At 36.0% G+C, this 25,501-nt stretch overlaps 1 protein-coding gene across 4 annotated transcripts in view; it reads right to left on the reverse strand.

Moving 5' to 3' along the window:
- The window catches only part of FMN1 (formin 1), a 178,999-nt gene that overhangs the window by 46,832 nt on the left and 106,666 nt on the right, over nt 1-25,501 (reverse strand). For all 4 annotated transcript variants that reach the window (XM_086748668.1, XM_086748667.1, XM_086748670.1 and 1 more), the window contains 6 exons: nt 18,015-18,076; nt 17,171-17,259; nt 12,289-12,418; nt 10,684-10,830; nt 5,983-6,042; nt 3,688-3,808 (listed from right to left, as the gene is read on the reverse strand). In XM_086748668.1, the coding sequence (XP_086604794.1) occupies nt 3,688-3,808; nt 5,983-6,042; nt 10,684-10,830; nt 12,289-12,418; nt 17,171-17,259; nt 18,015-18,076 (609 nt within the window). The remainder of the gene's footprint in view (nt 1-3,687; nt 3,809-5,982; nt 6,043-10,683; nt 10,831-12,288; nt 12,419-17,170; nt 17,260-18,014; nt 18,077-25,501) is intronic.

Genomic DNA, 25,501 nt, shown 5'->3' on the forward strand with positions numbered 1-25,501 from the left:
TGCATCTTTTTGTTTATAATTCCTTTTAACCTAAAAATGCTCACGATTGCAAAGTTTGTTCTGGTATATGAGTTAAAAAACTGTTGGATTATGGTTCTCCAAAAATTTGTTTGGATTTTTGAACCAAACTTTAGTCCCTTTAGACTCAGGTTAGCTTGTCCCTTTAAAGCCTAATCTGAAAGACTTCAAAATAGCAAATTGTATGGAACTCAATCTGTTTATCTGAAAAGGATGAAAGGGTTTGTGCTCCATCTAGATTTGAACTTTTGGTTCCACAGTGTCTAGGTATTTCAAATCAGAGGTTTACACCATTAAGACATGCCACTCATGATAACTCAATCTTTCCTATGTTAATATCCATGATAGAAAGAGAAATGAATGCCTTGATAAACTAGTAAAAAATATAGTTAAATATTAAATGATAACTATTACGAAAGGTGTCTATCAAAATAGCCATTTCAGGCACATAAGGTGGTATTTATCTTTTTTTTTTAATCATTCTGTACAAATCTCAGAAAATCAGCAAGTCACTAACAGCAACATTTGGCACACAAGAAAATCCCTCTTTCATTTATTACCTTTGTCTCATCCCACTTCCAAGGTAATCTGCTTAAGACTACCTTAGCCAACCAAACTGTGAAATAAATCCAACGTACTCTATAACACAGGCAGCCCCAGTTAATATTGTTCAAATTATTTACATCTGAAGGGCCGCGCCTGTCTGGATAGCTGGGCCCAACGCTTCTCTGGACTTGGTTTCTGCTACTCACATCTGTTTCAGCTTTAGACTTTCACTGGTATTCTGCCAGCAGCCACAACTTTTTAATGGCTACAATAAACTACAGAGACTCATCAAATCTTTGTTGTACGTGTTAAAATTATAACCTCTTCAATTAAAATTTGGATTTAAAAACAAACTTCAGCATTACCTGAAGAAAAAAAATTTGAAAGGGAATGCTTGAAAGAGATACAACATTTTTATATGAGTGATTGTTTCTTTGTTTAAATACAAGAGAAATTAATCACAGGAATGCTTGTTAGAATTCTGTTGCATATTTCCGAGTGATAAAATACCAACATCTGAAAACATTTCCACAACCTTTTTGTTTCAAATCTTTGCTGTCATTAACTTTATATGTTAATTGGTTTGGCTGGGTTTCAAATACATCTTTACAAAGAAGAATTACAGAAACAACCACAATATAATATTTTTTCTACATTTTCTATAATAACTTAAGAAAACTTGTTTTAGAAAATAGAAATCAGTGATTACAAGAAAGCTACAGTTTTTATTTTAAGAGTTAAAGTGTTTGGCTTTTCCTGCTTGCTGTCTGTGTCTTTGCAACGTAGAGCAAATATGATGTGAATGTCAAAGTCTCAGTGCAGATCCTGCAAGACTAAGATGCATGACAGCAGGACTGCATGCTGAAAACGTACAAGATCAAACACAGATCATGTTTCTGCACAAACTACCCCAAAGGAGGGCAGGCCAAGGGGTTTACAGGGCCAAGCGATAAGAGGAGATAGAGCACTCACTTATGCCCGGGTCGAACAAACAACAACAGATACTTTCCTACCACTGTTAACCTTTGAAACTATCCTAAAGATGGCAGTGACCTAACCCAGCAATTTCTAACTGTAAAGATAAACTACTTTGTAACAGTTTTCATTGCCTTACAATGAAAAAAATTTAAAACAATCATCTTGTTCAACTCTGATTCTGTTCTGGTTTTATTTAGTGAGGGGGGGCCTAAGGTGGTAGCTTCTCTAGGAAACTGCTAGAAGTTCCTCCCCTTTGTTCAGTGGACTCGGCTGGGCCTCGGGCAGACCTGCTGCTGGCCAAGGCCGAGCCAATTGGTAGAAGAATGTTCTGTGATAACACCTCTGCGATAACGTATTTAAGAAGGGGAAAACAGAAAAAAAAAAAGCAGAGAAGATGGGAAGCGGCTGAGCAGGGGCAAAGGGGGGAAGTGCGAGCCTTGTGGGCCTTGCAGGCCTCACCCTCTGGCCTCCCGCTGGGCAGCCAACTGGGCCCAACTCGGCCCAGCTGCAAGAAGTGGAGAGGAGATGAGAAGTGAATGAGATGTAAAAAGGATTCTGAGAGGCGTCTGCCGGCCTGTTGTGAGGAACGGCTGCAGACGCCAAGGTCAGTTCAGAAGGAGGGGGAGGAGTAATGCGGCTCCTGGCCAAGATTCCCCTGCAGCCTGTGGTGATGACCATGGTGGAGCAGGTTGTCCCCCTGCAGCCCATGGAGGTCCACCATGGAGGAGCAGAGATCCACCTGCAGCCTGTGGAGGACCCCATGCTGGGGCAGATGGATGCCTGAAGGAGGCTGTGGCCCGTGGAGGGCCCGCTGCGGCAGCTGTTCTGAAGGGACTGCACCCCGTGGAAGAGATGACCCACGCCGGAGCAGTTTCACGAAGGACTGTGGCCCGTGGGAGGGACCCAACGATGGAGCAGAGGAGGAATGAGAGGAGTTCTTCCCCCAACGACGAAGTAGCGGCGTTAAACAACGCATGATGAACTGACCACGACCCCCATTTCCTCTTCCCCCCTGTGCTGCTCGGCAGGGGAAGGTAGTAGAGATAATGTTAAGTCCGGGAAGAGGGAGGGGTGGGGGGAGGTTTTCTTGTTCCCTGTCTCATTCTCCTGCTAGTTTTAGAAATAAATGAATAGTTTTCCCCAAGTCGAGTCTGTTTTGCCCGTAACGGTAACTTTAAGGATTTCTCCCCGTCCTTATCTCAAACCTCGAGCTGTTTTTCCTTATATCATCTCCCCCTATTCTCTCGGAGGGTGGGTTGAGCAAGAGAGAGACTGCGTAGTCTGGTCCCGATCGGGGCTGAACTACAACAAAAAGGACTCTTCTATTTTGATGCAGAGACGTAAATGTAAATGGAGAAGTTTTTGTAGGCTTTTATGTAGATTCTCTCCCTAAACTCCCTTTTCTACACAGAACTGCTTCAGTAAAAGTAGCAACTTTTCCTTAGCAAAAAAGACAGGCTTAAAATATTCAGTCATCATTTGCTGGATTTATTTTAGAAAGTCGTATGAAGCACAAAATAGAAATGAAACTGCTTGGAACACTTAGAAAGCAACCCTTCCTACTTTATTTCCACTCAGTACCTTGATTGATAGATGAGTTGGGTTTCTGAGCCCCTCTTTATAACAAACATTTTAAAATGTTTATTTTATGTCCCAGGGTGAAAATATTTTGAACTGGAGCACTCCATTTCCCTTTGCTGTGCCTTGGCAAGCTGTGTTTTATTTCTACATTAATAGTGTTCAACTCTTTCTTGTAGTTGTTAAATTGTTGTTATACAAGTACTGAAGAAAGTATTTATGTTATGGAACTAACAGATATCTACAGTTAAACACACAGTTCTGGAGAAGCCAGAGGAAAATTCACACATAACTAAAGAAAATTTCAGAAAAACTTCTTTAGGAGCCTTTCAATTGTAAAAGGGAAAACAAGAAAACGACTTTTGAGTATCTTTACTCTCATTTTTATTAAGTCATGAGTTTGATTTTTTTTTTCTTTCTAATTTATGTGAGTAATTTGTGCCACAGTGTAAAAACTCTAAATGAATCAACACTATAAACCTAATTAGCAATAAGAAAACCTCACAAAGGTCACATTTTAAATGGCACTTTGTTGTTAACAGAACAAATGTGAAAGTTCCCAGTTACCTTCTAGATCTCTTTTCAGTTTCCTTAAATCTTTTATTAGGTCTTCAAACTTAACTTGGGAGGCCTGGAAAAAATCCTGTGGTTCTGGTAAAGGAAAAATACTCTTGTCTGTTCCTGCTTCCTAAACAAACAAACAAACAAACAGGCCATTATGAAAACTGAATGCATGTGTAGTGAAATAAATTACTTTTTTTTTTAAACGTGATCTATGAAACACTATTATAGAACTTCAAAAATAATATATTGGAAATAATTCTTGCTAAAACAACATATTTAAGATGAAATCCTGACCATTCTGAGTGTTGAAAGTTCCTTTTAGATGCTGTAAAGCAAACTGTGCTCAATTTATGCTATGAAACAGCACTCAGCTCACAACATTTCAATTCATCTTATACCAATAAAGGTTTAGATAAGGGATTAGAAGTTTTTTTAAAAAGAGATAACACGAATGTCTTTTTAATTCAACAAGTGATCTTATGCCAGAATTTTGTGGTTTCACTCTCTCCCAGTTCATTAAACATACACATGCTTTATAACCATAAATTGAAAACAATATTTGTATATTGCCTGAAGTATTTTATACACATAAAAATACACAGTTGAAGGTTTATGTGGCTAAAATAAATCACATGGGTTAATGTCTGTATGGAACTCCTAAGTATATACCTTATTTTTAGCACAGTAAGAAAAAAAATCAGAGGTAAACCAAAACAAACAAACAAAATCCTTACAAGGTCCAAAGCAGTATCTCAGGTGGAAATTTAACAAGTACATAAATTTTATTAATATGATATCACTGTGTATAAGCATATACTAGCGAGTTTAAAATACTACCTGTGCACAGATTTCAGTCTGTAATCAAGGAAAACTCATGGGTTGGAGAACTAATTGTTTTGTGAACAGGGAAAAAAATAATTTTATTATTATAAAGATATGAATATTCAGGGGAAAAAAGTACAATGGATGAGATTTACACTGTGTCCATTTCCTCCCAAGGAAATAAACTGTTTTTTTTTTTTTATGAAATTCCCTCAAGTAAAATTACAGTATAGTAGAAAGTTTGCAGAAATATTAAATATTTATATAAATTAATTAGAAAATTTTAGCTTTAGCATTATTAAAAAAGGAAAAAAGAATACATATGTCAATACCCTGAGAACTGAGAAACATTACAGTCTAGACAAAGTTGCTTTTGTTATGAGGCTTTTTACAGGACTGGTACTTAGTTTAAAGTAATTACACTTTATTTCCCTTCTTAAAGAAAAAAAAAACCAACAAAATAAAAAAGAAAGAAAACAAGTACAGAAATCTACATATCTTCTAGGTTTTTATCTCCTCTACAGCTCAGCCCCAGGAGCTGTTCCACAAGCTCCTGACATGCAGGCCCTCCAGTGTTAGACATCATAGAATCATAGAACGGTTTGAGTTGGAAGTAGACCTTTAAAGATCATCTACTCCAACCCCCCGCCATGGACAGGGAAACATTTTCACTTACATTACTTTTCACTTACTTTAGTCTTACTCCTGGAAAAAAAATGCTCCTGACTACTAACTCATCAATTCAACATCCAAAAAAAAAGGAAAAATAAAAAGAAACAATTATTTTTATTCAACCAGATATAGGGCCATGAAAAGTTACACTAATCTTTTATTCAAAAATTAGGTAAAGGCATCTTCCTAATATCAAAAATAAGCAATTAAATACTTAAAATCAATTAATAATGACATTTTCCTTTAAAAGACAATAGTTCAAATTTTCCACTCAAAAACTCTGAGCACTGCTGATATCTATCAAAAAGTCTTACAAATGTAACTCGCTCAAAAGCAGCAGCCACACCTCTTTCCACATTTTCAACTTCTAACTTCATCCCCATCAGCTGACTCACCCATCTTAAAATACCAGCCTGTCCTTGCATTCCATCATGAGAGAGAAACCATGCTTCTGTCCTCCATTATTGCCACATAAGAACAACATTTACAACGTTACAGTAACCAGGATGTAAGAAGACAGGACTTGGAGTGACCACCTCTCCAAGTCTGCAACAGTCACAGGCAATTGCCAGCAGCGGTTAGTTCCACAGTTAACGCAAAATTTTCCAAAGCCCTATCATAAAATCTATAGCAAATATCAGACTATTGAGCTCCACACCTATTGTAAGAAAGCAAAAGAAATGGATTTTATTTTTTTCATTAGAGCTACTGCATTCAGATTTTTAAAAAGCTAATACAAATCCTTTTACAATCTCTTAAAGAAACATATTTTTGGAGACCTGATACAGCAAATGAATCTTTTACCTTATCACAATGGCGTAGGTAATATATGACGACATAATCCACAAGATTAATACCATTATCCTAGGAAAAATAAATATAATATTAAAAATATGTGTGATTAACATTGTTTCAAGTCAGTGAAAATTTAATCTACTTAAAAATAAATACATTATTATTTTATGTTGCTGTGAGAAATAGGACATAATATCTTCAGTCACAGCATTGTTGACCAAAAAAATCAATCTTTTATTACATAGGCTTGATCGTACCACCACAGACCTAGAGCTTGATTTGGTTCTAAATACCAGGTAAGAAAACATGTTTTGGGAGGAGCTGTCCCTGTATCTTTTTTTTTTTTTTAATAATACAAGGCATTACTGAATCATAATATTAACTTGAATAATAATAATATTAATTAATAACATTCTTCTTGAATATAATATTAACTAAATATTACAGTCACCTCAGATACATTAAGGTGAATGGAATTTCTTGATTTCTCTATTCTCAACTTACCTATAGTGAAGACCTGAAAGAGGCATAGATATTTTTCATATTTTACTCTAAATATAAAACCAAACAGCGTGTACCTAACAACTATATTTCGAGCTCTGTTGACTTATAAGTATGAATTTTAATACTCACTTTGTGGAATCACTATGTCCACAGTTCTGCATACAACAACTGTACACAACATCATTTTATTTTGTCACATGTTATTGAGGCAGCACAGGCCACATGAACTCAAGGAAAAGTGTAAAACTGCGACTTATACATTACAGGGTACATATGTTCAAAAAAATAAAAGGATCATAATACACGGAATTATCTGGAATGCCTCTGAAGTTTTTTCGGATACGTTTTCATATCACACGTTGACAGATATCAGGACAAACATTTGTATATGAACAATGTCTGACTTCCTGTACAGAGCTTTCCAGTCTATATTAGAGCCTGCAGCACATTTTATTTTATTAACATCATACAACAGCAAAATTCTTAACTGAGCAACTCATTGCTGTCATGCAGACAAAGCCACTTTGCTTGAATAACAGTTTTAGAAGACATCGCTGGCAGGCCATGTGACAAAAAGGAACTAAGGTGACTCATGAACACTTGATTGCCCTTTTAGAATAAATTACACCTGTTATTCTGTTTTAGAATAGAACAGAATAGTTTGGGTTGAAAGGGACCTTTAAAGGTCATCTAGTCCAACCCCCCTGCAAGGAGCAGAGACATCTCCAACCAGATCAGGTTGCTCAGAGCCTCATCCAACATGGCCTTGAACGTTTCCAAGGATGGGGCATCCATCACCTCTCTGGGCAACCTGTTCCAGTGTTCTACAACCCTCATTGTAAAAATTTTTTCCTAATATCTAATATAAATCTATCTCTCTCTATTTTGAAACCATTACCCCTTAGCTATCACAACAGGCCCTACTGAAGAGCTTTTCCCCATCTTTCCTGTAGGCCCCCTTTAGGTACTGGAAGGCCGCTATAAAGGTCTTCCTGGAGCCTTCTCTTCTCCAGGTTGAACAGCCCCAACTCTCTCACAGCCTTTGCCCACAGGAGAGGTGCTCCAGCCCTCTGATCATCTTCATCGTCATCCTTCTATATGCTAAACTATCAAACCTATTATTTTAGTTTAAAGAGTATTTGCAAGAGACAAAACACAGAGATGTTGAAGCGGTGAGCTACATTTTTAAAAAATCTCTACATCAAGTAACTTTCTAGGCTTATGTAAAAACAAATTACACTTATGTGAAATAAGAGATATTTAACATTGACTCTTTACCTTAGCTCCTGGAATCCAGCTTATTCAGGCTGAATATTGCTTGTTAGCAATTCCCAAAAAGGGAATAATGGGACACAGGAAGGATACCTTAGTGTTCAAATAGACAAGATCCTGCCTTCTTCTCCCTCACAAATATAATGAGGTTTCACGTCTGCCTGTAGCAGCTGGCTCCTTTGAGTTTTTATGCATTTTGGAGACTAGTCTAAACTAATAATACATTTATTTTGGCTACCAGGAAACTGTAAATACTGTAAATTTTCGCTTGTTTTGCTAAGGAACAAGTCTTATGCAACTGCACTGTATATCTGTCACTCCTTTTCATAACTCATAATTTTGGAACATGCTGGCTAAATTTAGCTAAAATTGGAAAGTCCCAGGGATAATTAAATTCTTACAAGTCTATGGGTAGAAGAGCGAGACTAAAAAAAAGTACTTCTGCTGAGAAAATTCAGGCAAAGCTCAGTTGTTTTACATTTTTCTTCATGGCAGCTGGCCAACCAATGAACACCTGAGTACAGGGAAACTTGGCCTGGTTCTACTTTAGCTGCAGCTTGTACTGTGTCTTGTCCATGGAGTAGGACTGTAAGAAAACTAGTCAGAGGGAACAGCTGAACCATTGCAGTGAAGAGGAAAATAAGAATTAGTATCACAGAATAATTGAGATTAGAAAAGACCTTTAAGATCATCAAGTCCAACCATAAACCTAACACTGCCAAGTCCACTGCTAAACCATGCCCCTAAGTGCCACATCTACACATCTTTTAAATACCTCCAGGGATGGTGGTATTTTAAAGTGGTACTCAACCACTTCCCTGGGCAGCCTTCTCCAGTGCTTGACAACCCTTTCAGTGAAGAAACGTTTCCTAATATCCAATCTATCTATCCCTGGCGCAACTTGAGGCCATTTCCTCTTGTCCTATCACTTTTTGCTTGGGAGAAGAGACCGACACCCACCTCGCTACAACCTCCTTTCAGGCAGCTGTAGAGGGCAGTAAGGTCTCTCCTCAGCCTCTTTTTCTCCAGATTAAACCACCCCAGGTCTCCCAGCTGTGCCTCATAACACTTGTGCTCTAGACCCTCCACCAGCTTCACTGCTCTTCTTTGGACACTCTCCAGCACCTCGATGACTTTAGGAGACAAAAGACTCAAATCCATTAGAAAAGCTTTCATTAATAGAGTTGCTCACTCAATTCATTAATTGTGTTTTTACACTTTGTTAATTATAGTATTCACAAGTTAAACAAAAACCTCCCTACACATACTGCTTTCCTGACGTTGCCTGTCTCACAAACATATTCCTACGTATGTGAAGCATAACTGGGAACAAAAGCTTAAAATCTACCTTTCTTACAGTTCAAGACAGCACTTCATGTAGGAAAAGAGGAAAAACATGAAATAGCAGAGGAAAAACATGAAATTTCCCCACCCTCCAAATCCGTACCAGCATCATCAGAAAATACCTCCTGTTCTTTGCTGCTCCGTATATCCACGTAGTGTCTAGGTATGCTTTGGCAGAGAATGACTTTGAGCAGTGTTTCCATTGCCTACATTATCTAGCACATTCTCCTCTGCCCTACTGAAATAAGGACCAAAGTAACCTCATCTCAAAAGGTGTCCGGAGTTTGTCTGAGTCTGACTTTGACCCTAGCATGACTAATCAAAAACATGCTAGTGGTTCTCAATTTGTGACAAAATAATTTACTGCCATCTATGAGCATTTTCTTGTGCATGGCATTCAGAATTCATGCCCTACATTCATTTAACTGACAATTAAAAAAAACCCAAACCTGTAAATATCTTGTTGAGTCTGAAATATCTCCTTGAAGAAGATTAAAATCCTGTATATGATACATTTATATCCTTTACATATAATTTCTTGGTATAAATGCTACACTGAACCTTTACTGTTATTTTGGTTTTAAACTTGATTTTTAAAACATTTTTACTCACATAGAGCTACCTTAATTTAAGAGCAAGAAAAAAGTACTGAGACATTTACTGGAGAAGACTTTAGCAGTCTGCGCTTTCTCACTTCTCCCTAACCTACTGTAATTAAGTCCCTATGTTGTGGTTTAACCTCAGCTGTCAACTAAGCACCACACAGCCACTCGCTCACTTTCCCCAGTGGGACAGGGGAGAGAATCAGAAGTGTAAAAATGAGAAAACTTGTGGGGTGAAATAAAGACAGTTTAATAGATAACACAAAAGCCACGTATGCAAGCAAAGTAAAACAAGGAATTCATTCACTACTTCCCATGGGCAGGCAGGTCTTCAGCCATCTCCAGGAAAGCAGGGCTCTGTCACGCATAATGGTTACTCAGGAAGACAAAATGCCATAACTCCGAATGTCCCTCCCTTCCTTTTTCTTCCCTCAGCTTTACATGCTGAGCATGATGCCACATGGCATGGAACATCCCTTTGGTCAGTTGGGGTCAGCTGTCACAGCTGTGTCCTCTCCTAACTTCTTGTGTACCCCCAGCCTACTAACTGATGGGGTGATGTGAGAAGCAGAAAAGGCCTTGACTCTGTGTAAGCACTGCTCAGCAGTAACTAAAACACCCCTGCATTATCAACACTGTTTTCAGCACAAATCCAAAACATAGCCCCATACTAGCTGCCATGAAGAAAATTAAGTCTATCCCAGCTAAAACTAGCACACCCTCCTAGTAAAAGAGATACATGGAAGTTCTCACATATGCTAATTATCCCAGTAGTACTGAACAGGATAAAATGGTGATTATAGAAATATGTACATGTGCAGGAGAAGGAGGTGAAAAGCTGGGAGAAGAAAGCAAGAAAATGGTACAAAGTACCTTGTTCTTTCAAGCAAGAATGGTAAGAAATAAGAAAAGATTAACTTTTTACAGACTATGGAACAAAAAAAGACCACTTGAGAAAAATTATCTTTAATTAAAAATGAGTACTTACTCTGCTTTTGACATCCTTTAGTTTGGGAAGTATTTCCAAACCAAATCCGTCAGCTTGACCTCGGGTCCTATTCCCGCCATTCATATAATTTCCAAAAGCCAGAATCAAACCTAAAATTTCCTTTACACTTGTCATGTTCAGCAAAGCCTGGAAAATAGATACTGGTCTGTAACTTCTGTTGGCATAAAAATTCTAGTCGCTAATATAAAAAAGCTTTTTAAATTTTATTCTTGCTAGAGGTTTTGTTTCTTGTGTGCTTTTATCCCCGCAGAGAAAGGAAGCTAAAACTGGTATAGGAATCAAACACAAGAGAAGCATTTATTAGACTGTATCTACCTAAGATAATATGTTTAAGTTAACCCATATGAAGCAAATCATATGGCATCATATACTATGTACATGACAAAAAGATTAATGGAAGAAGATTACTAAGCATTCTTAGTAGCCTTTAAAAATCTTACAGAGTTTGCATAATGCACAACCAAATGGAGATAGGCCATTTTTGCTGCCACTAGCTTAGACTAGGACAGTCATATTCAGCCTGCTTCTCATTGATTTTGGTGCTCTGGAAATTCACATTTCTAGGTCCATACTTAATACAGATGTACCTGGGCTAAGGACTAAATTACTATGCCTCAAAACAAAAAAGAAATCTAGAAACACAGTGGAGAACTAATTAATTATTTTAATTTATATCTAAAGACATCTATCTTCTCAATCAAGAATCTGAGGCCACAGGCCTAACACTTAACTATGTAGCCTTACACTACGCATTGGATAAATCAATTGTAGTGTGAGCTCCTCATAAGTCAACTGAGGGCAATACCACTTTCCCTATCTTATAAAAAAGTGATGCCTTATTTATGTCTCCTTTGGAAAGGAAACACTAAGTAACTATTTTTATTGTTAAAATATGCAAAGAAATTCAAAGGGGTAGAACATGGGTACTTTGTGGCATCAAAGCTAATTAAAAGCTAATTTTCAATTTTGGAGAAAAAAAAAAAAAAATCACTCCTTGCCAGGATGTTATACATTTAGGTCAATATTTAATTTCTCTTTTAATTTTTATCTCATTCTAGTTGTCATGTTTCATTTGTTATAATTTCTAAAACTTGTCTTTAGTCATTTATAGCAGAGAAATCTTAGGTAAAGCCTTGTCAGGTACTAAAAAAACCTGCTGTGTCAGGGTTACCAGAAATGTACAGATATCGGGGAAAGTAATCTGATTAACGTGATAGGCATCTATTGCTGACGGCCTCAATAGTGATATGCAAAAAAAGTAAGTTTGCAAGGCCCTGTACTAAGCTAGTCTGATATTTAATTCTATTTTATGGAGATTATCTATTACTCTATGTAATGTGAGATGTCATAAAAATGTGCCATTCAAATAAAAATAAATTCTCCCATGTAGAGCATACATCACACACAACTCACCTTCCCTCTTTCCTCCTCCTTTCATTCTTATAAGCAGCTAAAAAATTTAATATCTTTTTATTTTCCTGAAAAGCTAATAATCAAGCTTAAAGTTCATCACTTATGGGAAAAAAGAAGCATAAATACTGTAAAACATATCTATGGCTTTCTTTAGCTTTCATTAGGACTTACCTTGGAAACACGAGTTATGATATCAACTTTCCGGTGCACTGATGTTATCCCTTCAGAGAAAACTGACTGGAAGATAATACACTGAGCTCGTTCTGTGAAGTTGGGGATCTGAGATAACTCATATAAAAATCTGTGGAAAAACAAGAATATTAATGAATCTTTATATTTCTTACCTGTAGGGTACATAATGGATCAAAGCTGTAGTATCATGAAATATACATGCAATCTTTCCTACTTTGAATAAAATCTGACAGAATTTATAATTTTTATATTCCTGATGCAGGACATTAATCATTATTACATTAATCCATTAACTCACTATCACAGCTGCATGGTAATAAATGGAAGAATCACAAACCTAGATCATAGGACTTAAAAAACAAACAAAAAAAAGAGCTAGAGAAATATTATCTATTCTATCTATTTACTGTTTTTACTCATGTGTTTTTGCTTCCCTTAAAAATGTGCCCAGCAATACAGAACTCAATATATTCCTACAAGGTTATTTCATAATATAAAACATCTGCTACAAAATTTCTTCTGATGCTCAGCCTCAATTTTCTTTTACTAATTTGCACCACACTTCCAATTATATAGCAGCATGTTTTATGGTAATACACCTAGCCGTGTATTTAGCTCTAAAATACTTGCAGATTACATCCTCTTTTCAGTCACTGTGCAGGAAAGTTACTAATTTTATCTGTTCTTTATCTGTCCTTATACATTTATTCACTTTCCTTGTGCATTTATTCCAGCTTTCTTCCTTTAACTCTTTGGTAAATAAAAATAAATAGGAACATATTCAAGAACTCCAATTCAGATACCACAAAATGAAAGCATCCCAGAGGCACGAGTGATTCCTCCCTTTTCTCTTCTTCAATTTAAAATGTAAGAGCTTGGCTAAATAACACAAGAAGCTTTAGCATTTCTTACAATAACAGGATTTGCATCATTTGCTTCGTGGGTTTTGAGTCTAGGATTTCAGTGATACACATGCTTTCTTGAAATTCAGAAACAAGCTGTCTTTTGCTCCAACATAACTTTAGAAACATTCTACTAATCTCCTGTCTACCAATATCCCCAGATTCCTCCTTAGCGCGATGCCATAAAGATTTTTCTACCTCACTGAAGTATGGAAATTTTGTGAAGCATTATTAGTTTGAATTCCTATTAAATTTATTTTAATAATTTAAGCCAATACATCTTATTTCTCCAAATTATTTCTTTTTCATAATAAATAATATCAGTATCTTCAAATCCCCTTTATAAATTTCTCATGCGTGCAATATTTTGCTGAATATATAGATACTGTCTAAAAAATCAGGAAAATCCACCTGTAGTGGGTGTGAAATACGTTTTAATTGGAATATCATTTTTTTCCTTCTTTTTCTTTCTTGCTTGATGAAAAAATCTCTTGTGTGAGAAGGACTGGGGAGGCCCGGCTTGGCTCTTACACTTAAGCAGTGGGGAAAAAAAGAAATGCCAAGCTGGTATTAATAAAAATGCTTCCTATTGGGAATGAATGGTATTGCCAGGAAAAAAAAAGAGGATACTTTGTGTGAGAGAAACAAAAGAAAGAAAAACCCAAACTGCTTCACTAAAGTTCTGCCATACATTTTAAAAGTTTAAATTTAAAAATTTAAAAGTCAAATGACATATATTCTTGCCTTCCCTTGAAAAGGGAACTATCTCCTACACTGCTGGTTATCGGAATACAACGCAATTCTGCCAAGAGTTAAAAGAGCATCAGCATAAAAAGGAAAAGTCTCCAGATTTTGGAATTCAAAGTGTTCAGTGTAAATATCCAGACAGAACACTTACAATTGAAATCTGTCACAAAAAAAAAGGAATCTTAGTGACTACAAATGGGGTTACTAAACACAAAGTCATGGCATGAATCTGTGGTGGTAGAAGATAAACTACCAATTCAGGTAGACAAAACTTCTGGTGAGTAAAGAACATTCTTAGTTCACTTATTTTTGCAATTTTAGTCTGAGAAAAGTATGATTTTGACTTAAAGTAGCGATGACATGACCGTGACATAGCTTTTTGATGGGTTTCTCATTGCTACGCTTCTTGTGGCCTAAAGTAAACAGAGAATTTGCTGTTCATCCCTGTGAGGTCCATTTTACTCCTCTACTGAAGAAACTGTAAATAAAAAATGTATTTACTTGAGAATTCTTTTATCCTACTAGAATTTTGTATTAAAAGGCTTGAGAGTACTTTCAAGCCAGGCATATTGCCATGTTGTTAACGTAACAGAACATCCTTCTAGAAGATAGACAAAGAAGGCTGATTCTACGGAGGCAAACTATTTATCAGTTCACATTTATCTATATTCAAAGAATATAAAATTTAGAAATAACTTTGGGGCAAGAAGGTGTATCTAATCCTGCAAGCTTCTAAGTAAGCCAGCAAGATTTAAACTCAAGTCAAAGGAAACTGGTCTTCAAAGAGAAGCAAATGGCACTACTTCGACAGCAATTATCAATTGCTCACTAGTTCCTGAATTCTACATACAAAACAGAAAAGCTCAGTACAATATTTTGCTATTATTTCCTTCATTAGTATTTCTTTCACAGTAGAGAGGACTTCACAGAGATTATATTACAACTAAAAGGGTCTTCTTGGAAACTAGCTAAAGCATCTATATCCTGCTAGTAAAGCCCCAAATTGTGGCCAATTGTGCTTATAAATATTTTCTGTGTAAATGAGTATTAGCATTTTAACACTTATTATCATGAATCATAATTTAGGGGGGCATTGTCTGTTGCGGCCAATACTTACAGCTTGTGCCAACAATAGCAAACTTAACACACCAGCAAGACAAATCAAAATCTCACGTGCAGAAGAGCATCAGTGATACTACTAAAGCTTTCTATTTGTCTGGTAATCCAAGCATTTAAAAATCACAAGGGTTTCCTTTAGACTTCAGTGAATTCACATCAACTGTTTCATTATATGAACGCCTACCGCTAGTATTTGCAGCCATTTGATAAATGGTTTAGTTTGCACTTTTGTTCTGATCCTCATTAAAGAAAATACACGAGGCTTATGCCCTGTAGCAAATATTTTTAATCATACATAGAAATTTAGCACCTTTCTGTATTTAACCTTTTATAGCTTATGCCCTATAGCAAATATTTTTAATCATACATAGAAATTTAGCACCTTTCTGTATTTAACCTTTTATAGAGTTAATACACCTAGTACAATTCCAACAAATCTCCTCTTCTGCATTTAGGTTGACTTGGAAGCTGACTTAGACAACAAAATCAGCAGCATCTCATCTACTGAGTTTTCAGAAGGAGATTATTTTGAAGGTCCAATAAAATTTACGTAAGTGCATCATCAGCAAGTTATTTCCCCCTTGAGGTAACACTTTAAAAAGCCAGTTTTCTTAACCTACATAGTTTAATGACAGGGTAAACATAGGATAATTAAGACTTGCAGAGAGAGCACAAAAACTAATAATTGATACAAAGTAGCTTTTGTCTTTGACACTACTATTTCACTCTGATCAGGTGTGACTGCTTTATTTACAGTTGTTTACTTTTAAGTATGGAACAATGATAGCATAAATCTAACTTCGTGTTTAATTAAGATCAACCCCTCTGCATTATAATTCACAAAAACAGACAACCTTTTACAACTCTAGAGCTCTACAAGATTCGTATTCTCCAGAACAAAAAATGCATTAATATTTATTTCACTCAAGACATGAGCAAACAGATTGCCAAAGAATCAAGCTCTGGAAAACATCAACTAGTCACACAATGTGTTCTTAAGCCCTAAGCCAATGCAATGAAAGCCATGGATATGGGATGCAAGAACAAGCTAGTATATATACTTTACAGATATTTGTTTTCTTAAATCTTACTCAAGAATGACAGCCATCAAGAGTAAGCGTGATAGCCCCATCTCCCAGTGTTAACCTTTTCCCTAGTGGACACTCACAAATTAGTGGTTAGCTGCCTTGTGTTAGGAAAAAGAGAAAAAAAATTCTGCTCTTCACCACTGACATTTTAATGGGAAAAAAAGGTATGAAAATGTAATATTTCTGACATCAACCAATCATGTACTATCACTGCTGCTTCAGTTCTTCCTCCCTCTACCTTTTCTTACACCAAAGACAGCAGAAAAGACAAAAACAGACAAGAAGGAAAAGGAAGCAAGATGGCAGAGAGAGGCCTCGGTGCAAAAAACTGCACAAAGATTAGAAGAAGATGGAAGTACAAAGGGAAAAGGAGCAAGGTAGCAGAAGACAAACACCACTGGTAGGCAGGAATCTAAAATCAAAAGTATACACTAAAATAAAATTCAGGATTACCATTCTGCTCACACATTCTTGTGATTTTCACATTGGTTTAAGGCTTATTACAACAGAAGGAGTAACACTTAAGAAGCTTTTCATCCTAACAGTTGTCACTGTCCACAACAGTCACAGTAGATGAACTGTGGAATCGGCCTTGTAGGTCTTCAGTCGGCATGACCACAGTGTACGTGGTGTCTTTGTCACAGGACACACCAAAACCCCGTTTGTGCAGCTCTTTCAAATAATCAACAACCAAAATCAGGCTGGCCCTGCTTTCTGACACAATAATAAGGGAAGGATAAGCCTTTTGCAAATGTGAGAATGGGAACAGAAATTTTTATTTATTCAAGGCTACACATTCAGTTCTGGTGGTCCAAGTTGATGCAGTAAAATCCATCATGACTGAAAAAAGTTACGTGATAAAGGCAAAGTTTACATCATGCCTTGAAATACACAAAAAAGTTAAAAATTAGCAACCAAAAATTCTGTATCAAGGTCCCTTTTAACATATCAGCAAAGTACTATATAATGTAACAATAAAATATTACCAAAAAAGAGCAATCTTACTGTTCTGGTTTATCCAGAAGCTTCAGTTCCTCCTCTTTTGAAGTCTCATAATATTGCTTAATTTTCTCCAGTTCATCCTTTTGTGCTCTCTGTGTGAATTAATATAAAGTAATTAATAACTAATAAAGAAATTACTAATTTATCTGTGTGCAAGTAACAATTACATTTTTTTAATTGGGAAACACTTAAACTATGCAAAAGAGTGAGGCATAAATATCCATGATAAATTCCTTCAGTGCCTTGCAGTGCCGTTTCCTACCAATGGCCACAAAACAGAGCATCCTTGTAGAGGGCAGCACTGCAAATATTGCTGTAGGACGCTACACACAGTTTAGGTCGGAGAGGTAGCTCTGATATCTCTACAGACAAGCGTAAATGTATTCTTCCATGCAACTTTGGAGTTACACAGTTCATGAATGCTACGCACTCAGTCTACAGAACAAATTCAGTAAGGACACCAATGCACTGGCCTGATTTAACTGTTTTAGCCACTTACGTCTTGAATACAGAAATTCAGCACGTTAGCACAAAATAAGCCTTAAGTAAGGACAGTATTTTTCATGCAGTTCAGGACAAAACACTGCTCGATGTTACACCTTTGGTTACATTTTAACCTGATTCCAAAGGCACTCCACTGCTTTAATTTCTGACATTTAAGAACTAAGCCAGTCAGAGAAATAAGCACGTCAATGGGTATTTTTTTGTTACTTACTTTATTACTGTTAAATTCCCTAAAGACTTTTTCTATGTAACATCTCTAGTCTAAAATGACAACATAAAATAAAACTTTTCTGTGTCTGAAATACCATGGTGATTAACCACAGCTTTACCCCAGCTTACTTACATTTTCATACAGTGCTTCCAGTGTTTCCAGATCTACTACGGAGTCATCAACACACAGTATAGCTGTACAGAAGACAATCACAAATTACATGCTAGAAAACAGACTTCAGAGTTCTATTCTGTTTCCTGAGAAATGTACTAAAGAGATCTGACCTAGCTAAAGGACATATTTGTATCCAGTTAATATTTAATTATTTTCAGCATTTTATTTTTGTTCTGACTTCAAGTTATAGCACTGACACAAGAACTTACTATAAACTGTCTCAGGAGAAAGGAGTTCTACTTTCAGGAGAGAGTTCTACTCTCCAAGCAGGAGAACGTAAGAACAACTGATACCAGACAATGAAAAGCGCAGATTTCATGGGAGTTAGGGTATATAGGTCTCCCTGTGTGCATGGGAGATCAGGGAGATACAGAAACAGGGAGATCTGCTTGTTTTGGGACAAGCAATACTGGGAAGTAGTTGGGTAGGCAAAGACTGTGTTCCAGATCTGTAAGGTACCTTCATAAAGCAGCTCACATTCGAGTTAGCTTTATCTGCTAAGAAAACTACTCACATGACAATTTCCAGATAAATACTTTTAAACATCATACAGAGACACCTTAAGTATATTCTCCAATTATTAATTATGCCTCATTACCAAAAATGAAAAGTCTCAAAATGTTTCCTATCTTAGGTCCAAACGCTACTATGTTTGGATTATATGGTATTAGGTGTTTCCAACATTTGCAAATCCCATTACAATTTAGGCAATGTATTGAGACTCTTCTGAAAACTAAATAGGATTGGTTCATGGTGCTTTCTAGTGTTCTCTAATGTTAAATTCCAGTAAGCTAAGAGAGGCACAGTGGAACAGATATAACTTTGGATGTTTAATTTTTCTGAAACCAGCATTTCATCAAGATTCAGAATGGGACTGGGCACAGTTTCTGAACTCCTGACTTATGTCTAAACGTTACTGGGAACAGTAATCCCAAAAGAACCAAGCTTAATGCCTCTACCAATTTTCCACATAACCAGTGACTCATCATTAGCTAGTACCGATAACTTTTAATTTCAGCCGTATTGTATTTCTTCAAAGGAAACTTGACTGCTTGTGAATTTAGAAGATTTTAAAAGCTGGATGCATGGATTGCATTTGCAATCCATGTTTGAAAGGAGCAAGGCACACATCTTTAAATAATTATTTAAAAGTAATAAGCTTTCGCCTGCTCTTCCACCTACCCCATGATTTTACATTGTGAAATTAACCAGCAGGCTAGTAAATTTTCTCTGTGGCAGGCTAATTAATTTTATTAAAAGGTCCAATGACATTTAGAATGCTTTAAAATTTTGCCTGTCAATTATGATTCCATCTGTTGACATTACACCTTGGTCAGAAGTAAAGAATTATACGGAAGAAGACAGTATCTACGAAAAAAAGCAATAGCTCTGAGCTTGACAAAAATTTTTGTTTAAAGAAAAATCATTAGGGATTGAATCTGTGAGATCATCTGTTGGCTCTTGCAATACAGTTCAATGAGTTGCATTATCTTCTATATTACCCAATGACACTTCAAAAGAACCTAAGAGATTGGAAAATTGGTTTCACAGACCTTTCACTACACATATCTAGTTCAAAAACTTCCCCTTCTGATTTCGCTTTCATCCTATTTTGGAATATTCTGAAATCTGCTTACAAGGAGAAATTTATTTGTCTAGAGTTATCTATAAAAGCAACTTATTGGACGTAATTTGAACTTGTACTAGAAACAGAAAACATGTAACTAATGGTATATTTTTTTTAGGTACAGATCCACTACAATGAAATGAAGTAGTTGGAAAAAAAGAACATTTTAATAAGAATATCAAGATTTGTACATCTAACTGGCATTTTCAGTCAGAGATTTGTCACAAAAAAGGCCTCAAAATCACAAAGTGGTCTTTAATGCTATATTTTCTTATTCATGTTTCTGTACTCCACAGCAGTTCTAACAAATCAGCATTGTTTTGTAGTGACATGATAAAGCAAAAAAATGTTTGAGATTAAACTAATAAAATACAATCTGACAAATGAACATATTTTTAAGTGAATTAGTAATAATCACTGTTAAGATACATTAATATGAATTATTTTTTTTCTTTTGGAAAAGTATAAAAGTACCAAGGAAATATTTTTCTGATTTACTTGCTATGCAACCTGTCCTGCTATTACTGGCAATGTCCATGCAGACAGGTTGCAGTTAAAAATCTAGCCATATTACTCAGTTCATGATAGCTGGACATCTTAGGTTGTTAATGTATGTAGAGACGCACTCCCAAAAAGTCTCAAGTACTACCAAAATCCACACAGACTCCTTTATTTCATCTTAATATATTTTAATGTCTTTATGTTTGTCCCTGTATCTTTTTTCATTCAAACTGATCTAACTTAATGTCATACACATTTGGAGCAGAAGACAAAAACAAAACCACATAAAATTATGAAGATCGGTCCATTTTTTGAAAAACAGGCATTGATTTTGAAAAGCTGGAAGAAATCCCCAAATTCACACATGTCTTAGTGTTCTTCATATTCTTAAAATACGGCATGTGCAATATATTCGCACTATATTGTGTAACTTAACTTGAGTTGAGGCAGCTGAAAAACCCCAATTACACTAGATCAAAGAAACTATTTTACGTTTTACTTAGCGTTACAAGGAACAAAAGCTTTTGAATTTTTCTGTGAAAAACAAACCCCAGTTTTAATTACATGTATATTAACATTCCTAAAATCTATAAAAACCTTGATAAGTTTCTCAAAATGCTCTTCCTGATACAGTGACTTTAACCGTGACACTTTACTGCATTAAATCTCATTATATCAAGACACACATAAGTGTAAGTAATATGGATGAAGTATCATAAATCTACAAAAGAGGCTCCAAAACAATTAATAGCTATTACAATATCAATCATCATTGGTGGTTTTTACTTTTATCTTGCTTTCTAGTTAGCTGTCTTCCTTACACTGTCAGTTCAGTTAGAATATTTCACCTACACCTCACAATATGCCAAAAGGAAGTAGACTCATGCTGTGAAAAGCTGGTAATTTTATTGGGTTCCTTTACCTTTAAAAAATCTGTTACTTGGCCAAGTCTGGTTTCTGAGATCCTTTTTTGCAGGGAAATTGAGGCAAACATTTTTATGTGGCCTATGGTGTCTGCTCACAACAAGAAGAATTTATATACACAAGGATCATTAGTGCAGGGTTGCACCCATTAGGATATAATAACCGTCAGCTAGGACAAAAAACAGATCAGCATCATGCATTCAAACTAACAGGCACACATAAAAATACTTGCCAACTACATTTCACATACTAAGAGCATTGCCTCGAATATAAACTTGTATCAAAGGTTTTTAACAGACCCACTTTTTAAAAATGAATCTAACTGTACAAAACAGAGTCCCTACCGTACAGATTTTTCACATACTCTATTTTACCACTGCAAAAATGTAAACCAAAGAAAAGCTGAGAATGTAAAGGATATTGTGTATAATCTACATACAACTATAGAACCTAGAGGCTGAATATGAAAAAGATATTTCTCTCCTATTAACCAGCTTAAATACCAACAGTCTTAAGACTGACCCTGATACATCGCCTCACTCCTACTAAATACATTTTGGTTAAATCAGGATTTAAGTCCTGCTGACAGAGCTTACATATACTCAGGAGTATCAAACCACTTAATATGACAATTAAACTACGAAATATGAAGAAATCACCTTAACTACTCCCTAATGGTAAACCAGAAATATGTTATTTAAATAAAAAGAGCTTGCCAAAGGTACCTTTATTTGACTTGGAAGTACTTCATTGTTTTATGTAGGCTTGATTTCATGGGAACATGAAGACTGTCACTGGGAAATTTAAATTAAATTGTGACTAATCTAGTCAATTAGAAAATGATAACAATTGTCAAATACAAATCCCTTCTGCCTAAAATATCCAAATCACACTGGTTTACCTCATATAAACTGATATGTTCTAAACTTATTTAAAGGTTTTCTCCAGTATTTAACTATCCTACAACACAAAACCCATTAAAATACACATTACAAAGAAGCATCAGGGGCACAATGTAGGCTTAGAAGACTAAGAAAGCTCAGCTCCTGCAAGAAGTCATGAGCAGAAGACTGGCACTAACGTTAACCTACCCACATCAGCCTAGATGCCCAAGGCAGATTCACAAAAACATATGTTTTGAATTTTCCAGAACAAAGAAAATACCTTTTAAAGAAAATTGTTTCCCAGCTTCTGAGATGGATATGCAGCTACCTCTATACTTCATGCGTAGTATATAGTGTTATAGAATGCACACATGTAATATTCTGTGTGGTGGAAAAGTCATAGAATTTTGGAAAAACAGTTTTTAAACCTTTATAATCTATACTTCCATCCTGCAAAATATTTTAGTTGAAATCCAAATAAAACTCTTTTCACATAATCCAAGTAAGAAATATTCCAAAGCATTTATTTTTATCCGGAAGTATTTCCAAAATATAAAAGAGAAAGGAACTGTGAAACTATTTGTGCAGTATGATATGGTTAAAACACAAATTGGAATTCAGAAATATTAAGCACACTAAAGTCTGCAGATTAGAATTGCTTTTGAATAGTTTGCCTTACACATATAAAATATAGTCTTTCAGATGCATAGAGAAGTGCCTGATTAACAATTACACTGTTCTCTAAAGTTAAGATGTGCCACAAACTGTAAACCGCACTAAGACAATGCAACCCATTTATGTAACTTCTATGCCCTCACATGAGAGGAAGACCATGCAGAAAGCCCAGGATGATTAGAAACATAATATAGACTTCGAATGACTATTGGACTGATCATCAGCCTGGGTGAGTTCCAATTTTTTACTCCAATATGTTGACAATGGAGGGTAAATCACAAAGTTGGAGAAGACCAATCAAACACTTTTCAACTGGTTGACTGACATTGTACAATAGTATCATAACTGTGTTTTTTTCTAGGAAAAAGAAAACAATAATGAAGGTGAATCTACAAAGTCAGATGATATGACCTAGGCTTTTTAACATAATTCATTCTAATCCCTCTCATCTAAGTGTGATCAAATATGTTTCTCTAATATTTTCAAAGCTTAATGTGCGGCTGTCTGCATAGATAATTTACATTGTTGGTGAACACAAGAATGTTCCAAATGCACAATAAACACACCAGGTCCCCATACGTGCTACTACAGGTTGACCAGTGCTACCCTGATTTAATAAGTGGAGTCTCAGACATTGTATTTAATTGCTTAAAATCTAGGTAAGGAAAAAAAAAGGTACTAAATTAGCATTAGAAATAGTCTTAATGTCAAGGATCAGCGTTAAATTCTCCCCTTTGCTATACAGGCTAAGTTCTGTCAGTGCTGCAGCATTAAAGTATTGCCTTGGTAAATGTAGTAGCCAACCCTGCAGCTGTTCTGCGTGGAATAACACAGCGCTTTGTTGCCACAAAGAGTGCATCTGGTATGATCTACTGCATCTCATAGATTTTGTCCCAAGGAAAACATACCAGCATGGGAAACCATCTAGTGAATGCATCCTGATGGAAATCAGGGTATTTGACAGCGAACAATTTCCAGCAAACTACAGAAGCAGAACTTCTGATGCCCAACAATTTTAGTGGCAAAATGCAGGTACTATGGAGGTAGGGAGGGATTTGGGAGAATCACTCTTTTGGACACAGGCATCTACATTTTATCTATATCTCATTTTCTGTAACAAAAATATTTTTTTGTCTGAGTTGCCCCATAATTTTGCCAGTTTACTCTTGAACAAAGATCTCAGCAGCTCATGGGAAGCCAGTGCAGATGACATGCTGCAGAGAAGAGTACTATTATGTGTCTTCCAGTATATTCCTACTGCTAGCCTCTACACTGGGAACTTCCTGAGTGGCTGAAATGTTGCCCTGTAAAAAATCGGGACCAGTGTCCACAGAGGGTCTTCACATACAGTTACAACCAGCATTTCCCATTAGAAGCAGAATCGAAACACCTCACTGTGGAGTGAGCTGCAATATTTCAACAGCAAAGCCACAAGTTTGTCTCTCAAGCTGTAATATTTCAGCTGAACAATGATAGGAAAAGTAAGACAGAAGTGCATTGATATGAAACCAAGATTACTTCTCCAAGTCTGTAGTGTTAAAGAATGTTCCTTACCTAACAGCCCATCTCCACTATTTCTCATCTCTTTATAAAGGTGTTAAAAAAATGAAGGGAAGAAGCCTTCAAAATAATCTCAAATCTATGCACAATTTTATTATTGCTATTTGATTTTTAAATATAAATACAGATCCCATACAGCATACTGAGACAACCAGATTTCATATCTGCTTTTTCTGCTCAGGAAATGAATATTACTAATAGCGGTCTAATCAGAAACTGTATTACCCTCTTCAGTTCCAGATTCACCAATAGAATTTGTTAGTGTTCTCAGAATATTACAGCACCTAGGATTTCTCCCCCTCTACCACCTCCCCTAAAAACTGAATATTAGGACAGGTGCAGCACAACAATGTTAACTTTCCCTCTGCACCATATAATACCAACACGAGTCAAAATAATTATTCAGTTTTGTCTTCTCCCTAGACTGTACTCAGATACAGCAAGAACTTAAACTTATCTGCAAAGGATGAACTTCACTCTTTCAAACAAACGTGTGGGAGATTCTCTTCCTGAAGTGTGGCAGCTGGCTCATTATCAAATGCAAAGTGAAACATCTGGGTGCCAGATATGGTCACTTGCTTGTTTTGCACTGCCGAGCTATCTACAGAATGTGCTGTGAAGCTATTTACTTTAATTTGAGAGGGTAATCCTATCGATGCAGAAGTCTCACAGTATTTTAAAGAAAGGTGTATTTTTTCTTGTGATTACTCATTTTGTCTTCTCTACAATTTTGCATGCATCTGTGTGCACAGGGCAGTTCATTTAAGGACAGTTTTTTGTATCTGTATTTCTGTAACTGCTACTTAAGGCAGAGTAGCCAGTAAAATACACATAGACAGTAAATTCATTTGTACAAGGCTATTCAACAAATATGGTCAGAAAAACTTGAAATAACATTATATATATCCTTTTTTTTTTTTTATTTCTACTTTCTTTTGCTTCAAGTTTCTTCATTCTCTGTTGCAAGCTGCCAAAGACCACTAACTTTTCTCTCCCTGTCTTTCATATATGGAATTATGCAATGGAAATTGGCTTGAAAAAAGGATAAGTGCTTAATTTTCATGTTTCTTAGAGATAGCTCTTTGTAACTTCACTACTTAAAAAAAAACCTAAACCTTTGACTTTCACCACCCGATGATGACACTTTTGGTCAGGTGTTGTCGTGAGCTGTTTAGCTTATCGTGATCTTTTTTCATCCAGTATGTTGACTATAGTGGTCTTCAAATAATTTGTACGCTGAGAGACAGGACTGCACACAGATTTAAATCAAACAA

This window comes from Chlamydotis macqueenii, chromosome 5, assembly GCF_036417535.1.
Source record: "Chlamydotis macqueenii isolate bChlMac1 chromosome 5, bChlMac1.mat, whole genome shotgun sequence".
Taxonomy (NCBI): Eukaryota; Metazoa; Chordata; class Aves; order Otidiformes; family Otididae; genus Chlamydotis; species Chlamydotis macqueenii.